This window comes from Lynx rufus, unplaced genomic scaffold, assembly GCF_022079265.1.
Source record: "Lynx rufus isolate CCGP_SWC_20201006 ecotype Redwood Valley unplaced genomic scaffold, mLynRuf1.p SCAF_3, whole genome shotgun sequence".
NCBI classification, from domain to species: domain Eukaryota; kingdom Metazoa; phylum Chordata; class Mammalia; order Carnivora; family Felidae; genus Lynx; species Lynx rufus.
The window spans coordinates 76,436,668-76,462,491 of NW_025814845.1; the positions used below are offsets into that span (position 1 = coordinate 76,436,668).

At 44.0% G+C, this 25,824-nt stretch overlaps 1 protein-coding gene across 5 annotated transcripts in view; it reads right to left on the reverse strand.

Moving 5' to 3' along the window:
• Positions 1-301: 301 nt before the first annotated feature.
• UNC5C (unc-5 netrin receptor C) overlaps positions 302-25,824 on the reverse strand; it is a 79,140-nt gene continuing 53,617 nt past the window's right edge. For all 5 annotated transcript variants that reach the window (XM_047091378.1, XM_047091382.1, XM_047091379.1 and 2 more), the window contains 4 exons: positions 14,631-14,780; positions 12,235-12,399; positions 5,866-6,044; positions 302-5,091 (listed from right to left, as the gene is read on the reverse strand). In XM_047091378.1, the coding sequence (XP_046947334.1) occupies positions 4,926-5,091; positions 5,866-6,044; positions 12,235-12,399; positions 14,631-14,780 (660 nt within the window). In that variant the 3' untranslated portion in view covers positions 302-4,925. The remainder of the gene's footprint in view (positions 5,092-5,865; positions 6,045-12,234; positions 12,400-14,630; positions 14,781-25,824) is intronic.

The window sequence follows — 25,824 nt, forward strand, 5'->3', positions numbered from 1 at the left end:
CAATAGGAGGAGGGGACAAGCCTACCAGAAAAGCTGGGAGCCCTGAACTCTCCTGAAGACAGATTTTTTTTTTAAGTAGGATTTCTGAAAATGGGGGCAAGCACAAGGCCAGTAAGCCTGAAGGATCAGAAAGTTGTTAGTCTTAGTTCACAGGGAAAACCTACCCAGTGACATACATTGCCATTCCCCCCTCCCCCCACCCCTGCCTTTCCAAAATAGCAGGTTTTAGACATGAATTCTGGAAATACTTATGACTCCATTTGGCTAACTTGACCTGTATGGACACAGGTTTAAATTAACATTGGTTGCAATATATTTATTCCCCTTATGACTTATTCCATTGAAAAAAATCATTAGAGAATGCAAGGGAAATCTTTGAAAGTGATCATTACAGCCAGAGATTATACAAATATATTTCTTAGGGTAGAGAAACAGCACTTCATTGCACAGAGTCAAAGTTGTAAGGATTTCATTCAACATTAGTTCAACAAGGGTAAAAAAAACCACACAAAAACAAAAAACCCAAAGTGTAATAGTTGGTCCTATGAGGCACTCGGAAGGTAAAAAAAATGTCTTATTACCTTGAGATAATAATAAAAATATTTTCCTTATTGGATCTATAAAATCTAATGCTCATTGACCACTATCATCTTTACAAATAATTGGCTTTAAGCAACAACATTCTGATTCACAAAAGCTCCTCTGTTCTCAAAGAAGATGGATAAAACCCAGTTTCATTTCAGCTGTTTCCGTGGTCATCCTTTCCCTCATTGGCCTTGGACTTGTACTGAGGTCTCTATGTGAAACAGATAACTTGTCCAGAGCAACTGCTCAGCAAAAGCTAAAGAAAACTCACATTCAACTTCAAGACTGAAAATTCAACATGTAAACTTCTTCTACATTCTTTACACTCTCTTGCAGGTCCTTATATAGTTTTTATTTGCTTGACCCCATGGGGGCAGACCATATACTGGCAAAGGCTTGTGAATTCTAGGAAGTTAGTGATCACCTTACTGGCTCCCTTCCTCATACGTGGATGACAGAAGTGGACCGAAAGCATATCCGCTGTGTTCCTGACAGTCATACACATGGGGATACAAAGGATGAGAGCCTCGTTTGCTTCTCTCCAGAAGTAAAAAGTCTTGATTCCACCATCTGAATGCTTACTTTGAAGGTATCTAACTTACATGAGAAATAAATATCTTAAAAAAAATTACAGAGTACCTAATTTCCAGAGTGTCCTAAACTCAGTCTCCATGACTTCTTCCTAAAGAATGGCTCTACTGTTTAAAAGTTAAGAGAGTAATATCTCTAAAATAATAGTACATATGAAAATGGGTAATGGTTTTACAGTTGAGTATTGGACACCTCACCCAAAATATTGCCCTGCCTTTGAAGAAGTCATCTGAGGATGGGGATTTTTTCCTTGTAGCAGAGGTGAGTGTCCACATTGGTGTCCACACAGTTTGTGAAAAGGCTGTTCTCTGTTACATGTTTGTCATCACCCTGTGTCCAGTTACCAGTACTGAATCCAGTTTCTATTCCTTCCAGATCACTCTAAGGAAATCTGAATGAATGTGGTGAGAATAAAATGAAAATGGGATGAGACCTCTGCCTTTAGACACCCACATTCAGCAGAAAGGAATCTTCCTTCCAGTGCTGGTTACCAATCACAAATCTCCCTTCCTTAGACACAGTTCTGTCATTTGCATATATAAAACTTATTTGTAAGCGGATTCTTCTTACATTTCCAAAAATAAATATTAGAAAACTAAATGTAAGAGATTTAAAACATCCAAATCTCAATAAAAAATGTAAATGTTAAACATGACAACTCTTCAAAAACTGTTTTATACAGAGATTTATGTATTTCTATCATTCCTATTACCCCAAACCAACTTGAGACATACAGTGTGTGAAAGAGTTGGTGTACTAGCCTCATAATGACATGGAATTTTTATGGGTGATTTAAGTAAATAAGTGTGACAATAAGAAAACTATAGATTTGAAGTGAAAATTTGCCCACGTGTGTCCTAAAGATCCTGACTGTTTAGCTATTAATTCCCTTTGTCAAACAACTTTATGTGAATTTTTGTGACACTAGGATAGATTGCGTTGTGCACCACTAGATGGCACTATGCACAAATGATAGGTTTCTTTTCCCCATCCCAAAGAAGTAATAAGCGCGTCCTTCCTCACAAGCTATATAGAAACCCTAGGAATCAAAGGCAGGACATGTCACATAGAATGATGGAGTGGCTCTCTATGAAATGAACTGTTGAATCTGGACCTTCTAAGTTTGAGAGAAACCTAACTGCTATTATTTTACTCCAAAGGAAAAGGAAATCAGAATTCGTAGGGAAAATTATTGGACATGAATGGTGTGTTGTACGTAAGGGAGTTGCCATTCACTTGATGGGGAACATAACAGGTTCTATGACAGATGAGTACCTCACTTACAAGGAATCAACCACTCTTTCCTTTCCACTAGGCATGGAAGTTCCTTTGAACATCCTTCAGATTTCTAATTCTTGATTTCCACAGATGACAGCTCCCCAAACCAGTATTGAGCAATCTTGAGAAGTTATTTCAAACTGAAGTAATGGACAATAGCAATCTTTTGTCCTCCTCTTTGTAAAAAAATATCTATTTAAAAATCTTTTTACGTAGCATACAGTGTTACTATCTTTTGGTCAAATACGCATTGGTACAAACATTATCCACTGAACTTATTTATTACTGCAATCCCTTCCTTTCACGATAAGTGTAACATGTTTTTATCTATGGTGCAGGGGTGGCCTGAGAGAGACAGGTTATGGAAAATATGCCCCAAACAGAAGATAAGAAACAAAAACGGTGAGAGAAGAGGCTCCATAACAAGGTATCAATAGTTCCTCAATGATAAGGATGCCTTGAGGAATCTTGGGCATACTAAGAAGTCACCAAAATAGAAGAGGAAATATATGGGTAAAGAAGGAGGAAAATATCTAAAATGATTTCTAGTTCAATGCCAGTCAGTAACCTCTATACCTCTAGCCCAAAAGTGAACCACGGCCATGTTTTGAAGGTTCTGATTCATACGCTTGTTGTTCAGTCGTGGCTTGGCTTCTGGGCTATTGACCCTTTATTTCCCACCTGTTGAATGAATGGAGTCCCTGGGTTAAAAACAAGGGCCTGTGATAATTCTCAGGAAATACCATAGTTTACACAAAGTAGTCGTTTGGCTACTTTTTGGTTATTTTTTTTTTTTTAATTTTAAAAACGTTTGATTAAGACAATAATAGAACATAACTTGCAACTAGTCAGGAAGGCAAGTGGTCCCCAAAGAGGAAAGAAAATGATAATAAAGGGATGCCACCTCTTGGTGAGCAGCACAAAGACAAGGCTGGGAAGCATGACAAATAGGTTACAGGTAAGGATCATCCTCTTCAAAGCTGGAACTATTTGGAAGGCATACTGTAGCCTGGGCAAGAGACTAGCTGGCTCTTTATTGATCCAGGTCAGCATCCAGTGTGGGCCTCAGACTGATGAATGAGACTGGAGACATCACAGGAGAAGTCTAGCATTTTAGAACCTTGAGAATATCTAATACTTCCACCCTTTCATTGGACACGTGAGGAAACTGAGGTCCAGGGAGGTTCAATGACTTTCCCAAGGTAGCACAGCTAGACAATGACAAAGCCAGAATGTGAACTGGTTTTCCGATTGCCAGTTCGGAGGCTGTTCCTCTATGCACACTGCCTCTAAAGTAGACAGAGTACCCTGGGGGAGTCAGTGTGTAATCACATAACTACAATATTCAGTGAACTTTAATAGAGAACGCTTCTCCCAACAAGACTCGGAGGAGAAAGACCTTGCCTGAGCAGGCTGAAAGAAGAGACTGACAAAGCCAGTGAGCACTGACTATCTTTCTGGTGCAGAAGGATGCAAGAAAGATAAAAGGTCAAGGAAGCAAAGCCTTTTAATTAAACTGGTGACCACGCCCACCTTATGTCAGAAGAGTGAAGCAGGTCTAGTCAATATCTAAATACTAACAGTACTGCTAACAAAAACAGAAGCTAAAAGAAAATCCTTTTACTAGAATACCTGTAAATACTCATTAATAATAATAATGATAATAATAATGATGCCTTTAAAAAAACACCTCAAATTGCGTGTTACAAACACACACATGGTGAAGAAATGCTTGTTTGTGTGGCTGAACATGAATCACTGTCTTCCCTGCATTGCTACAGCTTTGTTCCCAGAGGGCACCAGATGGGTGCCCTCAAGGAATAAAGAGTCTTAGTTATTTCTCCTTTACACTTAGATTCTCCACCTCCCTGATACAAACAGTAACACTGGTTCTACAAGTTCTAGAAACGGAACACCAATGGAAGGATTATCTGAGACACTTGATGCACACAGTTTGTAGCAAAAGTCTGTGATGTCTCTGTAAATTACTAATCTGAAATAGACACAACAAACCGTCCACAGCTTCAACTTCAAATGATTTAAACAAAAATAGAACGAGCCATGGACAGTGTCCGCATCCCTGTCCAATTTGATGTAAACAACGTTTGTAGAAATTGGGTTTGTTAAGAAAGTTTATCCATATACCTGGATAGCAATAAAAAGCGTTTCCTAGGAAACTGTAAGATCCTGTACCACACAGCATACAGCCCAACTAAGAGGAAAATTAGGTCGATTTCTAAATTCAAGGTACAAATTTACACAATTGTTCTTAACTCCTGTGATGATGTCCGAGTAAAGTGGGCACGTGTATCAGCAGTTGTGTTATGTTTTCCTTCTCTCTCCCGCTTGCAGTCTTGCCTTTGAAACTCATCGGTCTGGGTCCATTCTGGATTTCCTTCTCAACTGTGATGCCCTGGACGGCCACAGACTCCCTGTGCATTGCCGTCCTTCATTTCCAGTCCCAGCACGAGTCAGTACTGCCCTTCCGCTGCTAAAGACACCACTGTCTCATGCCTTCCCATTTCTTCCAGGACAGCCGCCAGCATGCTCAAATTTCCATCTGGGAAGTTCTGTGCTTCCCAGAGATCCAGGATTACGCCAGTCGGGCTCGATTTGGTAGCAAAGTAATTCAAGTACCTGTAATTGGGAATGGGAGAGTGTGCTGAATGGTGAGATTTACAGATTTTCTCTGCACTAAACCCTTCCGTCTCTCCATTTGTCTTTTAAGTATCCGGGTCCCACTGGAGAAGCTGTGGTTTACAGGGAGCCATCCTAAATAACTAGCACATGCTTAATTAGATCAGCCCCAGACAGGAGATGTGATGTTTAACTTTGTTAATCTCAACTCTGAGTAAGATAATTTAAGAGGCGAGATGTCTACAGGTCATATCCTAAACAGGAAATCAAGACACTTATGTTTTCTTTCCAACCCAGGCTCTGATCATCTTTGACAGATTATGCCACGTCTTGTGCTTGGTGGTGATGGCAACATTCCACGAAGAAGGGCTCCTGAGGTCTCTTTATAACTCGGTATCAATGCGGTGATTAGCACGTTAATTAACCATCAAGCATCAGCTCTTGTTCAACCGGAGTTGAGGAACAATTACTTTAAGTGAGTGGATATATTATTTAGGGCCATTTAGCCCATCAGCTTTGCAAAGTGGATCACAAAACCTGATCCTTATCTTGTCAGATAAGCCCAGGATATCTCTCAACAAGGTGTCTGCGAGACCAAGATGCAAGATGCAAAGAAGCCACTTAATACGGGTTTGCAGAATGACAAAAAGTAAATAGGTAAAAATAAAAGTAAACAGGTGTATGGGTAGAAAACAACAAATGTTGCCCTAAGTCTCATGGGCATCAGCCCCGGTGCTCTGTGTCTAACAGAAACAGGAGCCCAGCCATACCCACCTGTCCAGGTTCAGCTTATGGGCCAGCATCCGCCAGTCATGACCTCTCGTCTGCGGGGCGTCCAGGCTGCTACAGAGCTTCTGTCTGATAGGTGGAGGGATGCTGAAAGCGCTGGGTCCCGTCACGGTGGTGATGGTGCTCGCTGGGTCCAGCAGAGGCAGATCGATGCCAGTAGGCTCCTGTAGTTCGGGCACAGGAACAACACAGCATTACTTCCAAAGACAAAAGCAATCTCTGTTGAACCAATCGACATAATGCCTTGCTTTGCGCAATAAGAAGAGAATGGCCTCTTCCTGGCCGAAAGCCGGGACCTGACCTGGCCGAGAAGAAGAGGTACCTTCTGTGCTGACTTTGCATAGCCTTGAATGTATAGGTTTTCGCTCCGGGCTGGGCTTGGTGGAAGTTCTGGTGGGATTCGATAACAGCCTGTCTCTCATCCCGTTCAGGATGAAAGAGGAGAGAGGACTATCAATCCTCCTAAAGGTTTAGATTTCAAGAGGGGAGAAATGTTCGAAAGGGCAGTTCTTTGTGAATGAACAGATCTGAGATTAGGAGGCTGGGAGTTCAGAGCTTCTAGAAACTGTCTTGACCCTGAGGGGAATGCCCTGGGCAAATGCCCAAGTAAATTCTCTCTCTAACCTCTGCAGAAGAAGAGTCAGTTCTGCTTTTGTTGAATGAAATGGAACACAGCTCTCCTCCAAATGATATCAAATTAAGACTAATTTTTTACGGAAAATGGTGAACACAGTAGATTGCCTTAGGGCAAGCTGCTAATGGCATCCTCCAATTGCTGTACACCCTTATTTTTGTTCAATCTAATTTTAGGAGAGAAAATCATAAATTGGCTCTTAAAATAGTTTCAGCTCATAAAACAGCACAAATGCAAAATCTGAATTTCATCTGCAGGAGAAACTCTAATCATTTTCTGATCACTTCTGCTGGTTAGGAAAGCAAAAGCAAATGTTGCCTGGGAACTATTAAAGCAATAAAAGAAAATCCACTTAATCTACTTTAAATGTCATCTCTCTCTCCCTCTCTCTCTCAGAGCAGGTAACTCCTTGGTGTACATAATTAGTTGCTGGAGGATAAACTAGACACAGTTTCAGTCATCATGAACTCTCTGGTGTCTTGCAGAGTGCTCGGCTCAGGGGGTCAGTGCCACCACTGTCCAGAGCCCCCCAAACTGCTCCTGCCCGGTGGGGATCACCGCTGTCTGTGTCCCAGTGTTCAGTGACAGTACGTTCTGTGTTCTGGGGCCAACTGCCAAGGCTCACGGCTCGGCTTGTGCAATCCCACTGCACAGGGTCCATCCAGGGACCGGGAGGGCACATGAGAGCAAAACTTTTTTTTTTTTTTTTTTTTTGCCATAATATACACGGTGGGGTTGGCCGCCATCACAGTGGCCTCAAAACCCCAAAACTGACAAACGGAGACTGAGGATTCCATTTGCTCCTCTGTGCTCATTCCAGCACATACCAGTTAAAACACTGGTATGAATGAAACACATTAGCAACAAATGGAATTTGGGGTCCCCCAGTGAAGACACGACTTGTAGATCTTTCCCCACATCTGACAGAGTTCCTTCCAAGGGACCCTGAAGACAGAGGAATCCTGACCTCAAGGGCACAGGACTTAAACAAAGGAGAGCAGAAGAATGACCCAGGGGCAGGTGATGGTGTTTATCGACGCATTTGTGTTGGGGATTTCTGAACCAAAGGACTTCAACACTCGTGTTAGGCACAAATGATGTATGTATGGGTTGGGAGGTGGAGGGGAAGAGAAATCACGTGGTATTTCCACAGCTTAGTGCCGTCCCCCGTGCTGAGATCCTGCTTGCTTCCTATCTGGACAGTAACAACAGAGCCTAGAAGGAAATGCCGCATATCCCTAGGTATGACTATCCCTTGCTGGCAGTGAAGATTAAATTTGCGCCTGAAGCAACAAGGAGTATGCTTTGTGTAGCTCAGACTTGCTCCCCCAGAGAGCATGCTTGCTGTTGGCCACATCTCTTACTGATTACCTGTGGTCTATGCCAGACTAATCTTCCCAAAGTGCCACGCTGATGTTTCTCCCTTTTCTCTCTTATTAAAAAGCCTTAAATGCTCCTCCTACCACATGGAGTCCCGCAGTGAGGGATATCTGTGCCACCTGCCCCCTTGGGTGGTATGAGGCCTGAGGGGCGATGCCTGCATAGTACGGGTCCAGGCCTGACATGCAGTAGGGGCCCCATCCTCCTGTTCTCCCACCACTTCACAGTCCGACCCGGTCTCAGGTTGCCTGGACAGAACTCAAACTCTCCTCAGACTGGACCACTCACTCTTCCTAGTGCCTTTTTAAAGGATGGACCTCTGATAGTTCTGCCCTTTCCCTTACTCTTTGCTGGGCAAATCCCTCAAAGTCTGGACCCAAACACATGTTGGGGTGCCTCCCCTGAACAAACCCACCGAAAGTCACCAACCTGGGACCTCTTGCAGCACCTTTCCCGGTCCACACATCTGCTCTGGGCATGTTGGCCATATTTATGTGTTATTTCTTTTGATTCCTTAAATTTCTTGGAGATGAGGGTATTTTTGTCATCCTCAGAATCCCCCTGGTACTCAGCACAGTGCCCTGCACACAGATGCTCCTCAATTCAAATTTGGTGAAATGAGAGAAAACATCTTTCCTCGTACAGAAAGGGGATAAAGGCCCATTCCACAGAGATCCCGACAGAGGCCCAACCCACAGAGTAGTGTGTTATGCATCCTTCCAGATAAATGTGGCTAATAATATGGCTCTTCTCACCGTTAAATCCTGAAGTAAAGGCCAGGTAAAGGCAGGCATGCCTCTTGGGAGGGTTTGTTCATGTATTCTTGTTGTCAACCTTTTCCTGATGAGTAAAAACTGTTACCACTTCATGTGGGCCTTCCAAGTCTGAGTCACCAGCCCTGTCTGCTGTGCCTATTTCTGCATGGATGAAATTAGTCCAATAGGGCACAATTTTTTTGTGTCTCTTCCCAGATGGCTGACACCAGCCTTGGAGGTAAAAGAAAAATATACATCTATACTTCCATTTCCATTTCTTCTAGTAACTTCAGTTGTTATTAGTTCTTCCTTTACTTCCAGGTAAGAGTAGAGTTTACTCTTATGGAATGCTTATTACAATAATCGTTTATGATATTGGTACCATCTGTCTCTGATGTTATGATTCCCTTAGTTAGACATACGATTTTTCAACATTAGCCAAACAGCTGCTGTGGGTGACGGCACACATTTTCAGTACTGGGCGGTGGAAATAACGTTCCACTCCCATACTCTGACTCTTCTTCCTAAAGCCACTTAAAAAAAGAAAAAAAAAAAAAGATTTTCCTGGGGTGCCTGGCTGGCTCAGTCAGTTGAGCATCCGACTCTTGATTTCAGCCCAGGTCACAATCCCAGGGGTGTGGGATTGAGCCCCGTGTCGGGCTCCACACTGCGCATGGAGCCTGCCTTGACATACTTTCTCTCCCTCTGCCCCCTCCCCCATTTGTGCCCTCACTTTCTTAAAACAAAACAAAACAAAACAACAGCAACTAGATTTTCCTAATGATTGTTTAAACGGGTTCTAGAAAACCGAAGAGTAAGTGCATGAGATGAGTACAGCAGATGTACACAAAGATTATTCTAGCAAATGTAGGAAATTATAACTGTTACTATTATCTGGAAATCTGTTAGTAAAACAATTGACTAATACTGCCTCCTCAAGTTCCACCTTTTTCAGGGTTGAAAGCTATGAACTAAAGCAAGGTATGAAAAACCAGCCTGGGAACATAAGCTATCTCCTTTACCCTGAGAACTAATATTTATTTATTTACTTATTGAGATTTATTTTCCATTCATTTCTTTTTACAGTGGCTGGCAGAGGTTTTATTTTATTATTTTGATAAAAAGGGAATCTAAAGTTTAATTTGATGACAGATGCCACAGCTTGCAAAGGCAGAGTTTACTCAAGAATTCAGTGACCCTAATAGCATCGGTGGGAGCAGTAATGGTGAACATCAACTGAACATGTGCTGTAAGCCAAGTTCTGTTCAGTGCACTTACTACCATTCACTCGTTACATTCTCACAACAGACCCAAAACTTCATGCTATTATTATATCAATTTACATAGGAGGAAACTGAGGCAAGAGGGGTTAAGTAATGGCCCATATCCCCATGGAACTGTCCATTTGGGAATTTCCTACCAGAGGTCTTTGCGTACAGCTACAACTAAATGGAAGGTCTGAAGAGTCTTTAAATTTCCCTCTCTTCTCTACACTACTTTTTCCTCTGGTGTTGATGGATAGCATCCCTGTTCTTACTCTGCCCATATCCCTCTTAAAAAAAAAAAAAAAGAAAAAGAAAGAAAAAGTAAAACTTTTAATTACTTACATTTGGGCATGCATTCATGCCCATACTTTTACTCTTTCAGACATCTCTGTGAGACTAAAGACTTTGTCTCTCCTTCAGGAATCTCTGGCCAAAGCACCCAGTGAAGAACAACTGTCTGGCTCTTGACATCACCATGGTCTATGTCAAGCACAGCCTGGTCTCCCTGGGGGGCAACAGGTCCTTCCTGACTAGACAGGCCAAGGGCTATGGCTTTATAAATGACTGCTGGTGACTGCCTTGAGTGGTGGGTGGCTGGGGGGCGGGGGCAGCACATTCCTGGCAAGTCAGCTCATTCTTGGAAGATAGCACTTTGGAACTACAACCCCAGCCCACCTGCCAGCTAGCCGTGTGACCCTAGGAAGGAGCCCTGTGCGGGAGAAAGGCACCACAAATGGCGCCTTTTCTCTGTTTGGTTACGGTTTGTCAGTCACAGTGTACCCCTACTTGGAGCTTTTGATGAGCATAGGGGGCTCAGGGCTCTCCAGATCAATTGTTCAGAGCCCAGCCTTGCTCCTCAACATCAGTACCCAGCCCCACGCGTCTGTCCCCCTCTGTGGGCCGCATGCACCCGCATTCAAATGCTAACCACGGCGGTGGGACTCAGTGACCCAGAAGTAAAAGCAGCAGAGTGCCCCATAATACCCAAAGTCATCTGACTCCAGTCATTTCTGCCCCTCCCTTGGTTAAATGCGCTTGTGCGTCACGCGCGGGCAAAGGCCTCCGAAGCCACAGAAGGGATGGCCTCTCTGAGCTGACCGCCACCAAGTTGCAAAAGAAATCACCTTTCCTCTACGTTGGCACAAGGAAAGTCCTTAAGTTGGGCTTACACTATGCAAAACTCTTTTCCCAGCGTGGGGCTGGCGGCCCTGGGGGAGGGGCGCGCCAACAGCTCTCTTTCACTGGCGGCCGCGCCTCGTCCAGCTTTTCATCAGGCCGCGAACGTTCGCACTGAACTGAAAGCAGGCATCAAAGGAGCAGACCTCCTCGCCCCCCTCCCAAATTCCGCGGCCTTTGTTGTCCCTGGAGCTGGGCGGTTATTGAACTCTGCAGACCCGCTGGGCCCGGAAAGTGAAAACACCCTCCGGAGCCAGCAGGGGTGGTGCTGTGTGCCTGGGAGATCGGGCCTGCGCACCGGAGGGCCGGGCGGTTGCCATGGCGCCCTGACACCGAGATCATTCCTTATGAATGTCACCGGGGTCTGTGACTAAAGTTGTTTATGAGTCAAAAGTCTCCCGAAACTACAGCAGGAAGTGATGGCCGAGGCCGGGCAGGCTGTGGGAAAGGAGGCTGGAGCATCCCGGAGCGGACGGGCTCCCCCCTCCTCGGTTTGCTATGGAAGACAGCCCTCAAATGCAACATGGAGCGCGCCACACGGCGCAGGGCCACATTTCATTCGTCACCGCGTGTGACACCGCGAGGGAGAAGCCGTCTTTTAAATCACAGGCCGTCCCGCTGTAGTTTTAAAAATACGACAGTCCTGCGCTTTGTGGTTCAGCAAGCAGCGCGGGGCTGGGCTCCTCGAGGCCCCAGGAAATGTTGCCTTCTGACCATTTGCCTGATTCCTTTTCCTTTGTTCCTCCAGGGTGCAGGGTTTCTACTGTTCAAAAGGAGGACGGGGAGAGTATGGCGCTCCGAGGGGACGCTCTGGGAAAAGTTACTCCGTGTACACGCTGCTTAAATTAAACCTTACACTTGAAATTCAGATCTGTTGTAAAAAGTTAGAACACGATCCTTAAATGCATGTCACTAAATATAAAAGCCTTCTTTCTCCAAAAGGATTTCCTATTATATTCTTTTATATCTCTGGCTCCCTGTGTTCATTAAAAATAGTATTCTATTAATAAATAGGACCTACAGGAAGCTTCTCAGGACTTCCCACATGGCCTATGCTGAGATACCTTTATCCTCCACACCCCCTCCCTCTCCCAAGGTCGTTCTTTCCTCTGATTTCAGAGGCAGCCAAGAAAGAGCTTCTTACCTCTGACACGGTGCAGTTTAGCTGGAAGATCTGCCCTTCTCCTTCCACCTGTCGCACGCAGAGTTTGCAAACCAGTTCCACTGTGTTCAGGCTGAATCTTTCCAAGGTGAAAGTGCAGTGGAGGTTTCTTTGAGACCCACTCCATATATGATAAAAAGGAATTTCCTAAAGGGTATACAAACGTTAACCACCAGTGAGGGGCTAATACCAAAAGCGACTCTCAGACACTGCACGGCCAAGTCCTTTTCTCAGGATTACAAGTGACCTTATTTCACCCTCTCAACAGGCTTATGGGTAGGGACACTCCAACCCGCTTTTCAGATGAAAAAACTGAGGCCCAGAGATGTTAAATCTGCCACCCTCCAATCCCACAGCTAGTAAGTGGCAGAGTTGAGATATGAACCCAGGGCGTCAGCCTCCAGAATCCATTTACCTAACCAGTCTGCACTTCTCTGTCATTTACAAAAGAAGCCATTGTAAGTGATTTTTCAAAAGTTTAGCAATTCCCAAAATAAAACCTACACACTCCAGTCATTGCTCATTAAAAGGAATCCCTGCCGTGGTATTCTGGAGAAAAGCAAAGAAAGTCTAAAGGGTAAAGCACTGATCTAGTTCGCTTTCATGCCTATATACCCCCTCTGCACAGGACAGGGGGGAAAGTCAGAACTCACTGCAAGTGGGAAACTGTGGGCTGCCGATTAGCTGCCACAGAAAATCCTTGGCCTAAAAAGCGTCAAGCCTCTAACAGACATAAATTTTCTAAAATTCTAGACCACCTTAAAGAGCCCATCCTAGAATCTTGTTCCCATAAAGGAAAGAAAAGGTTGATATGTTTAAAAAAAAAAAAAAAAGGTGGGGTGAAGTGGGGTGGGGGGAGAACAATGGTGGTTAAGAACTAAGGCTCTGGAGCCAAATTCAGTACAAATGCGAACACTCTCCCCTTGCCTATTTGGTGACGTGGGGTAAGATAATCTTTCCGTGCCTCAGTTTCCTTATCTGTGAAAAGGTAAGCGAAAGAGTAGCCTAATCATAGACCTACTGGGGTTGAATGAGATAAACCAAAGTGCAGGAGTGTCTGGAAGATGTTACAAGTTCAGCCAGTTCAAGGCTTAGCTTGAACTAATAGCAGATTATCATTATTATTAAAATAGTATTTTCCATTATGATTGCACAAAGGATACAGTTCATAAAAGGGAAATATTTCTGGGGTTTTATGGCAGTTGCAAAATAAGAGAGAGAAGAAAGCAAAGGAAGATATTTAATGAGAAAGTCAAAAGCCTGATCCCTCTACCAAGTGCTGAGTTACACGGAAGGGTGTGGTATGCACCCCTTATGAAAGCTTCAGACTGTTAGCAAGCTAAGAAATTTGTTTCCCACAGTTTATATTTAAGTACTAGATATATGAGACTAAGAATGAACTAGAAACCTTCCCTTCACTCTTAGTATGTCCACTGACTTGTATCAGTAAGTCGCACCCAGCTTAGCTGCAGTGCTGGGGTGTGGGATTGGATTTGCGTGCACGTAGACACGGATTCACAGATTATCCAAGTGTGCCTGCATCTCCTGGGACTGGGTATGAGGCTAGAGATTGCGTTGCACAGCCTCCTGGGAGCTCGGGTTCAGAGATGCGGGGGTAGGGGGGCAGTGAACAACCCTTGGAGAGGCCTCTGCTTTCCCCATGTATCCATGCAGTGAGATTTTGGACCAGTATTTTTATGCTATTATTTAATAAAATCCTGACCACATGTTATTTTCAGGTGCTATTTCCACTTCCAAATTGGTGTTCCTTCCAAGTTTTCAATGTAAATGTATTTTCCTAGCAAGGCTGAGGCTTAATTTGTGTCACATATGATAACACGGTTCTTCTGTTTTTCCTTATGAAGGCATTTTTGATGCTGTTCTGGTCAATTCGATGTTAGCATTTATTCTGAAAATGAATTGAAATGATGGACTTGGAAGTCCTTTTTACTAAAAATAAAACAATAACAGTACAATTATTTGAAGGAGAAATATGAAAAAAATTCTTTCAAATATTCTATAATATTTTTCAAAAATCCTAAACTCGAAACCATTTTAGAGAAACAACTACCGATGCAGGATTAATTTCAAGGAGAGGAATATCTGATTTCTAAATAACTTTAGACCTTTTTCCTTTTTTAAAAATGTTTACTTATGTATTTTTGAGAGATAGAGGGAGAGAGAGAGAGAGAGAGAACGAACCCCAAGCAGGCTCAGCACTGTCAGCACTGAGCCCAATGCGGGGTTGAACTCATGAACCATGAGGTCATGACCTGAACCGAAACCAAGAGTCAGACAACCAACTGAGCCACCCAGGCACCCCTAGACTTCTTTCTTGGAGCTGTCTCCAGTCCTTTGGTTCAGCCTGGGAACCTTACCTGATATTTTGCCAGTAATTTGCTTTTCCAGAGGGAATGGGTGATATCGTGAATCGACAGGCGCAGGTTGTGGGTGCTGCCTTTAAAATGAAGAGCCTTAGGTTCTTCTAGGAGCTGTCCTCCCATCTGTCTCTCAAGCTGCAATACCTCCTACAATGACATGTCCAAAGTCAAAAGCAAATTACTGAATCGTATGCCTTCTGCTGGCCGGCCGTCTCATCAAATGCGTAATGTTTCCTCACCGGGCCGCCCCCACACCACAACCAACTGGTACAGACTCCCTCTTCTGCAGCCTGGAGACCCTCCAATTGAAGCCCCTGCCAGTTTGTATGTGACTGGATCCACCTGACCATCAACAAACTACATCATATGCTGTGAAGCAAATTCAGTACAGGTTGCATTTCCCAATGGACGAGTGGAAGATTTAATCAAATCCTGGAAAACAACAATCAGAGCCCCAAATGGGAAGAACTCCAAATGAAAGAAAAAAAGAGGTAGGAATATAGATAAACAGTTGAAGTAAGTGGATTTTCAATGAACTTTTAGGGCAAAGGGCAACCCCCTAGAAAACAAACCCATGTCTTGGACCTGGTAAAACCAGACAACAAGTAAAGACCTGGAATTCATTTTGGGCATTTTTTCGATTTTTTATAGTTTCTTTATACAGAAATAATAACATTTTTTGCTTAAAATTATCCATCGCACACTTCTTGATCATCAAAAATATATATACTCATTATATGTCCTATTAGAGGAAAATATACTAATACAAATTAGGAAAGTCTGTCAGCACCGAATATTGAACTAAAGAGTTACTCAAAGTTGAAAAACAATGACCTCATCTTTCAAGAACCGCGGCTGATCAAAAAATTTGCTATGTAACTTTACTTATGCTATAAAGATGTAACATGAAGACAAATTCTAAATCTACTTCCATTCTTCAAACAAGCTAATGGGAGTTAACGAAGCATTTCCAAGTACAGCTGCAATTATCCAAACAGCAGCAAACCATAAGTTACCAATGAACAAAATATCCCGAGTCTCTGTGGTTGGAACCATCCTGTGTACTTTGCTTCTCTCACGCTTTAAAAGTTTTAGTGACACACATATGTAGGCAATTTGTGATCTTTCTTCCTTCCTTCCTTTCTTTCAGGGTTCAGGAAAATAATGGATTTTATAAAAATATAAATGCAAACCACTAACTTATTTTTTTGGTGACATTTCAGTTGAAAGCATGGGGTTCAAGAACACAGGCGCTCATTCAGGTCCTTCTACACGCACCTATCAGGCACCTACCGGGGTACCAAGCACAGATGGGTCACAGTGGAAAATTGTGAGGATGGGAACCAGACTGCCCGGAAATACACCCACGTTGCATTTGTTGAATGAATTCTAACCCATGCACATGGAGCCCCATAAGTGCAGAGCTTACCAACATCATTGATTAGCTGTAAATAGCTCATTTCTAGCTGCTTCTTAGTGGTTCTTAGCATCCATCATCTTTGAGCCAGGCCACTATTCTGAACAATGCAAGCTGCTGAAAGGTCCTCTAAGATGTAGGAAATAGTAGGATCATGTGGAAAATGGTCTCAGACGTGGGTTCCTCTAATTAGTGTTTAATGGAAGAGAAGAGGCAACAGCATGTTGACAGAGAGACGAGCATGGTCCAGCTGCTTTAGAATATTTACATTTAGAGTATTCCACCTTGCTGACTGATGAGTAGCTATTACTTGTGACAGGAGTCTGAGCAGTCGGCCAACTCTCAACCGGTCAAACTTCTACCAGGACACATATGTTGTGCCCTGGCTCTGCTGCACCCACAGCTCGGCGGGCTCCGAGGGTCCCCACCGAGCCACACCAACCTACCCAACCCAGCACTGCACACACGTTCCTCGTGGAACACTTCACCCTCCATTCCTCCACAAGAATCTGGCCATGTGGAAATGAAGACGAATGAGAAAAGTGAGGGTTAATTGCAGTTTCTTCTGCTTCGGCAGCAAGGCATAATGAGCTTATGTTGATCATGTTTGGTGTCTAGTTAGCATAATAGGGAAAGCTGATGTTCCCAGTGAACCTGGCACCTGACAAATTCTAAAGCTAAAATGATGTTTGTTTATAAGCCGTTAGAAGAAAAGAAACATAATTAGAAATCTTTGAGATTACAGTCATGCCAATCAATCAGTTCTAGCTTCTTTCCAGTACACCCTAATTACCTCATCAAGACGTCTAAAGAGCAATCGATAGTAATTATCTGATTACTATAGATCTTCATTATGTCCAAATTATCTCCCTGGGATGTCTAAAAGAAGATGCATTGTATTCTGGGAGGAAATTGTACCCAACAATGTATAATCCACACCCCATTCCTACAATCAACATAGATTGCCAGAGGATATGGAGAACATTATCAGTTTTCTTGGCGGGGAGGACCATTGAAAAAAACCTCAACTGCCTATTGGCCATGACCTTGGAGTCAAGAAATCTAATACCACATTTGAATGCAAAGTCTGGGTTGGAGTCAGCCCAAGAATAAGGCTCAGTCCTTGGTTTCTTTGGCCTTGACCTCAAAAGTCATGTTTAGTGTTCTCACTAGTGGGAAAAGACTGGGCTGGCTTGAGCCTTTCCCCCTCCTCCTCCTTCCTCTTCTTCTTCTTTTTTGAGAGAAAGTACCAAGTAAAATGCCATTTTAAAGATAACAGAGCCAAAGAACACATCTCTACATTCTTAAGCTCTCTGATACAAACAAAGCTGCTGACCTCTCTGGGAGGAACCTAACTTTTTTGTCCTCTTTGATTACGCATGAACCCTGGTGAAAGATAAACTACCCATCGCAATGTACTCATGCTTAAAGCAGAGGCCTCTCTGACAAGAGACCACTGGCTCTTCACTGCTACCTCTGGGAGAAATTGGCCCTGGAATAAATGATTCAGTAAGGAATATCCTTACCAACCTTAAATTTAATGTTCCCTGAAACGTAGCAACTGATATCACACTCAGCATGTTTGACTTCAAGGAAACATAACAAAATAGAGGAGAAGACAAGAACCAAAGCACAAATTGAAAATATTAAAATGTGAATTAAAGATATTGTATTCAATAAATAAAACAAGTCTTTGGAAACTAAAATCATCTACAACTACATGAGTCAGAGATGACTTAACACATAGAGCAAATCCCATATACAGCTGACCCTTGAGCAACACAGATTTGAACTTCAGGTGTTCTCTTACCGATTTTTGGGGGGACAAATGATGAACAGTACTGTAAATGTATTTTCTCTTATGATTTTCTTAATAACATTTTCTTTATTGTAAGAATACAGTATGGAAAGCACATAACATACAAAATATGTGTTAATCGCCATTCATGTTACTGGTAAGGCTTCCAGTCAACAGTAGTTAACTTTTGGGGGAGTCAAAAGTTATATGCAGATTTTCAGTTGCACGGGGGTTGTTGCCCATTGCTCTCATATTGTTCAAGGGTCAACTACATAAATTTTGTATCAGAGGGAGAAGAAGCAAGCCCACTTGATACAATGGTCAGGCTTGTGTTCCTATTGTTAAGGTCTTAAGTGTTATAATTTCAGATGTATGACATAGCAGATTGCAGTTAAAAATATGCTGTAACTTGTATTTCAAAAAGCTTGATTTTCTGCATTCCTTCTGCATGAAATCATTTTGTTATATATATGATACACATAAGTAAGATGACATAAAAATAACAAATGCACGAATCAATAAGATATAGCTTTAGAGTTAAATGCTTTCCTCTCCTTAATCTTCCTGAGAGCATTCATTCAACATCAAACACACATGCCCTGCCGGGAAGCATGTCAGGCTCTGGGGCACACAGATGAGCCAGTCCCCGACCCTGCCTTATACCACTCACGGCGGGGAGACTGCTATGTAATTGTGTAACCCTAACGGCTGTTGCTTAGCTCTAAGACAGCTTCCAGACTGGATCACAGGTTAGGGTATTTGGATCACAGGTTGCCTTTGGATCACAGGTTAGGGTATTTCACCCACCTTAAAAGAGAGCAAGAACAAAATATATTTAAGGTCAAAAGATTTAGTTAGACTTAAGAAAAATACAGTGACCTTGGAAAGAAATGTCATACTAGGAATTAGGATCATCTAGGCTCTTTGCGCTCAGAGATCTAAATGTCATCTTCTTTTGCAAAGGTCGTCCCCCGCTCTTAGCAGCACCCCACCTCGGGGCCTCATTTTGGCCCTGGGTGACCACCTGTTGCTTTAATGAGCTTGCTCTGCTTCTAAGAGAAGAGGTCACTTTCTGACTTCTTTGTCACTTCTGTCTCCACCCTGCAACTTGAAAAGACTCTCTCAGGAGTCAGTTATTGGCAGAGGTGTCTCTAGCCCATCTCTCTGCAGGAACACACGCAAGACCCCAGTCGTAAAGGCACCAGGAGCAGGCCCCTGTGCGTGTGAGTCTGTGCCCACCGGGATCTGAGCAGTCCTGCAGGATGGCTGCTTCCTCAGCTCCATGGCTGCCCAGCACAGGCTCTTCAGTGGCCCTGAGTGAGGGCTCTATTGATTCAGGGGGCCCGTGAGGGATCGCTCGAAAGGCAGGGACATGAGATTCCACAGTAGAAACAAGCGGCTTGCACAATAACCAATTAAACCAAGACATTATCCATGCCAAGCTATTAGCCTGGGCCACTTAAGAGCCACAATAAATCTAAGCTGTTTTAAAGGCCTGTGCGTATGTACAAAGGGAGCACCTCTGGCCTGTACCCAGAGCTCTCCCAGGCTCTTAGCCTTGAGGATCGGCTCTCATTAAGGCCTCACTGGCCAAGGGGAGTGGAAGGAGCCTTACAGCTCCCACACTCTGGTTTTCCTAACCCCAGAATTTTTTGTGCGGCATTATTGCTGGGGTTAGACCACATCTGCCTCCAGGCCACTTGAGTGTCAGTCTCTCAAGGAGCTCACAGGAGAGCCCCCAGGCGACAGAGCTGCTGGCACTGGAGATACTTGAAGCACTTGTTTAAGAATGTGAGAAGTCTCTGCCCGAGGGGACTTTTTGCCAGGAACTGTGTGCAGTGCTGGGGCCCTGGCTCTGCTCCCCACACTCTGTGCTCACCCTCCTCTCACTCAGAAACCTGCCTCTTCTCTCCCCAAGGCTCCCAACAATCCATACCCCCTCCTTTGTTGGAGACACTTGTTTTAGCTTCCAGTTCCTCAAGAAGTGCCATTAGCCATTAGCTCCCCCACCCCTCTCTGTTTTCCCACCTTGCCCTCCTGGCCCCCCTTTCCTTTATTAGAAATCTTATCAGCTAGAGAAAGGAGGAAGCAAATGATTAAACTCGAAGCTCCTATAACGCATTAACATTTCTCCCGGAAGAAAGAAGGTTGGAAGGAGGTTAAATCAAGGCTTTGTTTTATGTTGTCTGGCTTTGTTCTCTGTATTGTGGGGCTGTGATTTGTCTGTGCACTCTTTACTCTTGGAAACAGAAAGCCTTGAATTGGCTGTGCTTAGTGCTGCCGAGGAAGCCCGGGGACGGCGGCGGTGGGAACCCGAGCACGTGAGCCTTCTACTCCCCAGGTTTTCAGCCCCGGTTGGCTGTGCCACTCTGCAGACAGGGACCCGCACTCCACGTTCTGTCCCCAGCACCCGACCAAGCACTGGAGACTGTGTTGTGCAGTTCAAGACCCGTCCCCCGCCTTCTCCACGTTTGCACTGCGTGGGCCAGGGGTCTCGAGGCCCAAACCCAGCAGACCTGCAGCCTGCCCATGCGCTAAACCTCAGAAGACCAACCTTCAAGGGTCGTGCTGGCTTGTGTTTGAGAAGAAAATCACACCTCCGTTCAGACTTCGTGGAACCTGCCTTGCTCCTGTTAATTCTTGAATTCCTTGTGAAGACCTGCCCTTGTCATCGGGGATGAGAAATTCCTCTTTTTGCTACTGAGGCTTTCTCCACGGTCGCCCCCACAGCTGTGGGCCTGCGTGCTTCCCAGGCAGAGGCCACAGAGAGCGGCTGTCCTTCTCTGCTGTGCCCTGCCAGCTTTTCGGCCAAGCTGCTCTCTGTTCCCACGTGCTGACTGCTCCTCTGGCCTGCGGGCCTCTGGCTGCGGAGCCCAGTGGGGCACATCCAAGTGTCGGCCACCTCTCCCACCTGCTCGGGTCACCACCGCCTCACTTTGCCACCTATTCTTCCTGCGCTCACACCAGGGTGCTGCGCTCCCCCCACTGAGTTTGTCTGCCGTACTTCATCCCTCATAATAACGAGGCTGGACTCCCATGACCATGTGCAAACATTTCCCGTCAAGTCACTTGGTTTCCAGGGCTCTGCTTGCTGCTCCCGCAGCTGCCGCTGCCACGAATGCTTGGTCTGAGCTGCCACTTCCAGCCTGCCCAGTCAGGGCACCTTGTGACACTTTTAAAGCAAAACGCCAGAGTGTGGCACTCGAGGAAGTGATGGTGTCCCTTGTCCACCTCTGGGCGTACTTCTAAGGAAAAGGTGATCTCTCACATCTCCGTAATTAGCAATAGAACTTTTTAGGTTGTTCTAGAGCCTCTGAAGTCATCTTGTATTCCTTTGCACCACTGAACATGTTATTCTTTGATTTCTACATTAGTTCCTATTTTTGCTGTAAGAAATTACCATAAGCCCAAATGACTCTAAACAACACACATTTATTACTTTACAGTTGTGTAGATCCAAAGTCTGACCACCAGACCCACTGAGCTAAAAAGTCAAGGTGTTGGTAAGGCTGCCTTCCTTTTTGGAAACTCCAGGGGAGAATTTGCTTTTTTGTCTTTTCTACCTTGCAGAGATTGACTACATTCTTTGGCTCAGGATCCTCTTCCTCCATCTTCAAAGTCACCACTGGCACATTTCTCTGGTCTCTCCTTCATGGTTATAGCTCCCTTCAACTGTAGCTGAGAGAAGTTTTCCACTTTAAAAAAAAATTTTTTTTTTAATATTTTATTTATTGGAGCACCTGGGTGTCTCAGTCGGTTAAGCATCTTACTTGGGCTCAGGTCATGATCTCACGGTTGGTGGGTCCAAGTCCCATGTCAAGCTCTGTGCTGACAACTCAGAGCTTGGAGCCTGCTTCACATTCTGCCCCTCCCTTGTTCATGCTCCGTCTCTCTCTCTCTCTCTCTCAATAATAAATAAACCATTTAAAAAATTTTAATGGCTTGTTATTTTTTGAGGGAGAGAGAGCACGAGTGGGGGAGGGGCAGAGAGACGGAAACAAAAGATCCTAAGCAGGCTCTGTGCTGACAGCGGCAAGCCCAGCGGGGCTCAAACTCACAAACCTAACTCACAAATCTTGAGATCATGACCTGAGTCAAAGTCGGACACTCAACTGACCGAGCCATTCATTCAGGTGCCCCCTAAAGTTCCCCACTTTTAAGCACCATGTAATTAGATTAGACCCACCCAGAAAATCCAGGATAATCTCTTCATCTTGAAGCTCATACCCTTATTCATATTTGTGAAGTCCCTTTAGCCATGTAAAGTAACATATTTATAGGTTCTGAATATTGTGTACAGGTATCTTTGGGGGCCTTTATACTGCCTATAATGACTTTTATCTTCTCTCTCTTTTCTTTCTCTTTCTCAAAAAATAAATTCAATGTGGCCGGTCATTTCCAAAATATATGATAGGGCCAGGGCCCAGTCTCATGAGAAGGTAATTAAGATTCAGTAAATTTAGATTCACCCAAAAGATCCCTGTCCCTAATGGCTGACCAAATAGCTTGATGACAAACCTGAAACTCACCCCACAATTACATCATGATTAGATTTAATATCTTCACTGAGCCATTATCTTTAAAATACCGTTATATCCAGATGCCCATCTAGGGATAATGAACATCATCAAATATCTGTTTTGTGCTAGGAAATTTAATAACTTTGATCTCCTTGAATCTTGTAAAGGTGCCTGATGTACAGCAAATGACTGTTAAAGAGGTCAAGTTCAATGACCAGAGCCACAGACCTGAGGAAGGGCAGAACCAAGAGGCTTAGCCAGCCTCACCCAAGTTTCCCTACCACACCACATTTCCTTCCATACAGAAGGAAAGAAAGAAAGAAAAAAAAAAAGAAAAAAGGAAAAACACATCTGTAACCTTATTACATTTTCTGGTATTATCTAATACTTGTGTTACATGTACAAATATATTAATTTAATTGCATAGGCCAGCATCCTGAAAGTATAAACATGGGTCATGTTAGTTTTGAGGTTGTTTGAGGGAACCGAAAGAAAAGAGAAGGCTAATGGGGCCAATTCAACAGAGGGCCAGCCTTCATAAGCCCAGAAGAGACAGGCTTGAGGTGTTCTGGGTTGTGTGGGGTCACAGCTGCAGTGGAGGGGGCGTCAGAAGGACAGTGGAAGGCACCAGGTTCCAGGATGAAAACAAAAGCTTTTCCAGGATAGTGTCTCCAACTGCAGCCCAAGATACTGAGTATCGCATAGCCCTCGACTACATTTCCTACTTCTTTTCATTTTCAGTATTTCTTTCATTTTCTCTTCTTTTCCACATAATATGAGAGTTCACAGAGTTTCTATACTAGACCGCAGCCTGAATCGGGGTATGTGAAAGCTGAAGAAATCCCAAGAGTCTATGCCAAATGACTACATGAAGCGAGCGGCTTATGTTAATTTACATATTTGGTCAGAAATTCATTTGTCAAATACATTTGTCAGAAATTCCAGAAGCATCATATGTGGCCCATAATGTATACAAATAACTCTTCTTTTAGGTTCTGAATCTCAGGGTTTAGTATAAATCTCTCAGAAATTGTATTTTCAGAATTGTAATTCAGGACAGTGGGACAGAAATGACTTATTTCCACATAGTTGTGGACTTCTCCGTGTTTTAAAACTTACCCAAATATCATCTGTTCTCTATTATTTTCTGGTCTTTTAAGAAAAAAATTTTAATGTTTACTTATATTTGAGAAAGAGAGAGAGTACAAATGGGGGAGGGGCAGAAAGAGAGGGAGACACAGAATCTGAAGCAGCTCTAGGCTCTGAGCTGTCAGCACAGAGCCTGACATGGGGCTCGAACCCACAAACCGTGAGATCATGACCTGAGCCAGAGTCAGATGCTTAACAGACTAAGCCACCCAGGTGCCCCTAATTTCTGGTCTTTTGATATGAGGATTTAAGTCTTTGTAAATAATGGGAGGAAAACACCAATATCATTACTTTAATCACATGAAGAGGAGGGAAACAGAAAAACTGATCTGTGGCCCAACTCAATCTTTACAATAGACAGGACCTCTCTGTGTGGGCACAGAATTGCCTCTAAGCCATTTTCACAGTTCATAGCATCTTTGTCTCTCTACATGAATTCAACCTGCACATTGCTCTCCCTGTTCCTTTGAGCACTTGCACGGGAGAAAAATCCACCTGAAAGGTACATGAAAGAACCCCCTGTCTCCCAGCAACCTTGACTTTTACTCTGGCACTCACCTCTAGCATCCTGATTCTCAGCAATGCTTCTGAATTGTTAAACACAGCTTTTAAGCTTCAGGTGACCATTTCTGCTGTGGGCTTAACAAAACTCAGGGAAATTGTCACCAAGGCTACCGAACTCAAAGAGCTAGGTGGGGACATGAAAGGATGCATCAGGGTTGCTGCTTGAGACTGACTGATGTGGTGGTCTCCTTTTTTTTTTTTTTTTTTTTTTGCTCCCCATCCACATAGACAGTATAAGCACATATGATAAGAGAGTGGGAACTAATATTCTAGATATGTTCACTTCCAGACATCCAGCTACAGTTTTCTCTAATAGCTCTCCAGACTGTAGAGTTCTGAACCCCTGAGAATGTCCTCCGCTGAGCTCCCTCTCTGACCCAGTCCAACATTCTGGGAGGGCTTCTGCCGTTCAGGAGAAATCCCCAGCACGCAGTGGTAGCTATAAGAAAATATCAAGTCTGGGGAGACCCACTTTCGGGCACCATTTGCTGCGGTGGAGATGGACGGGGGTAGAGGAGTTGGATTAAAGCACAAACAAGGAAGCAGAGCTCCTTTTCATCAGAACCCAGATGGGATAAAGAGAGGCTGAAATAAAAGGTTTGAAGAGGAAAGGACAGGAGCTAAGGGAGTGTCTCTTGAGTGGTGCAGTAGGAGTCGGGTCACTGCAAAGGACGGAGGGGTTGCCATATAATCAGGGACTTGGAGAGAGCAGGGAAGACTTGGAAGAAGTGCTATGTGAAAAGTGGTGAGTCAAGAAGGGATAAATGAAAGGAGTGTGGACAAGAAGAAAGGGAAAGCTTAGGGCAGCCATCCTGAGAGTAGCAGAGACTCAAGCAGAAATCTATCATTTTCAGAGCAACTCAACAACCTGGAGGGAGAACGAGAGGGCTTGTTCCGGGGCAGTCATCTTTAGCTGTGGAATCAGAAAAATCTACTGTAGCTCCAGTTGGCAAGAGATTTAGAGTGGAGGTGAGTTCCCTGGAGATCTGGGTAAGAACAGAGGAGGGTCTGTGAACCAGGCCACCAGAGGAGTTTGAGGGAGGTCTTCCTTAAGAATCAAAGGTGGCCTGCATGCCCTTTGTGTTCGAGAGATGGAAGGTCAGATATTGTGGTCAGAAACATGGAGCTTCGCAGGTGGGGATCTTGGCAGGTGGAGATGTTAATGAGGGTGAAATCCACAGCATGCCTAAACTGGTGGACAGATAATGTGGGATGATGTCAAGGTTACCAGAATGACTTTGGGCAAAAAACTGTGATTAGTGGTGACTTTGCATCTGAGAGATTGATAGGAATAAAATGAGTGGGAAGAAAGACCATGAGGCAGGTACTGCTAGGCTGGAGATAGGTACCAGGAGATTGGGGGCTAAGGAACTGAAATAGGTCATGAGTAACAGAGTAACAGAATGAGAATAGCAGTAGAAAAAGTCAACCCTGCGAGCAGAACAATGCCCCAGAAGTGATCATGGGGTAGGAGAAGTACTGGAACTCTTCCTTCATGCCTTGTGGTTACTTAGAGGGTGTGGTCTTCACCATGGAGATTATGAGGGATGCCACGTGACGGGGAAGATCCAGTTGCCCTTAATGTGAGTAGGTGAAGGAAGAGTGGAGAGGATGATTCAAAGGGTGTAGGAGAGTTTGTTCTTAAGAGGATTAAAGTTCCAAAAAGATCCATGGAAGTGTTTAGGATAATAGTTCTTAATCTGGCCGCACAACAGAATAACCCAGGGAGTGTTGAAAGAAAAA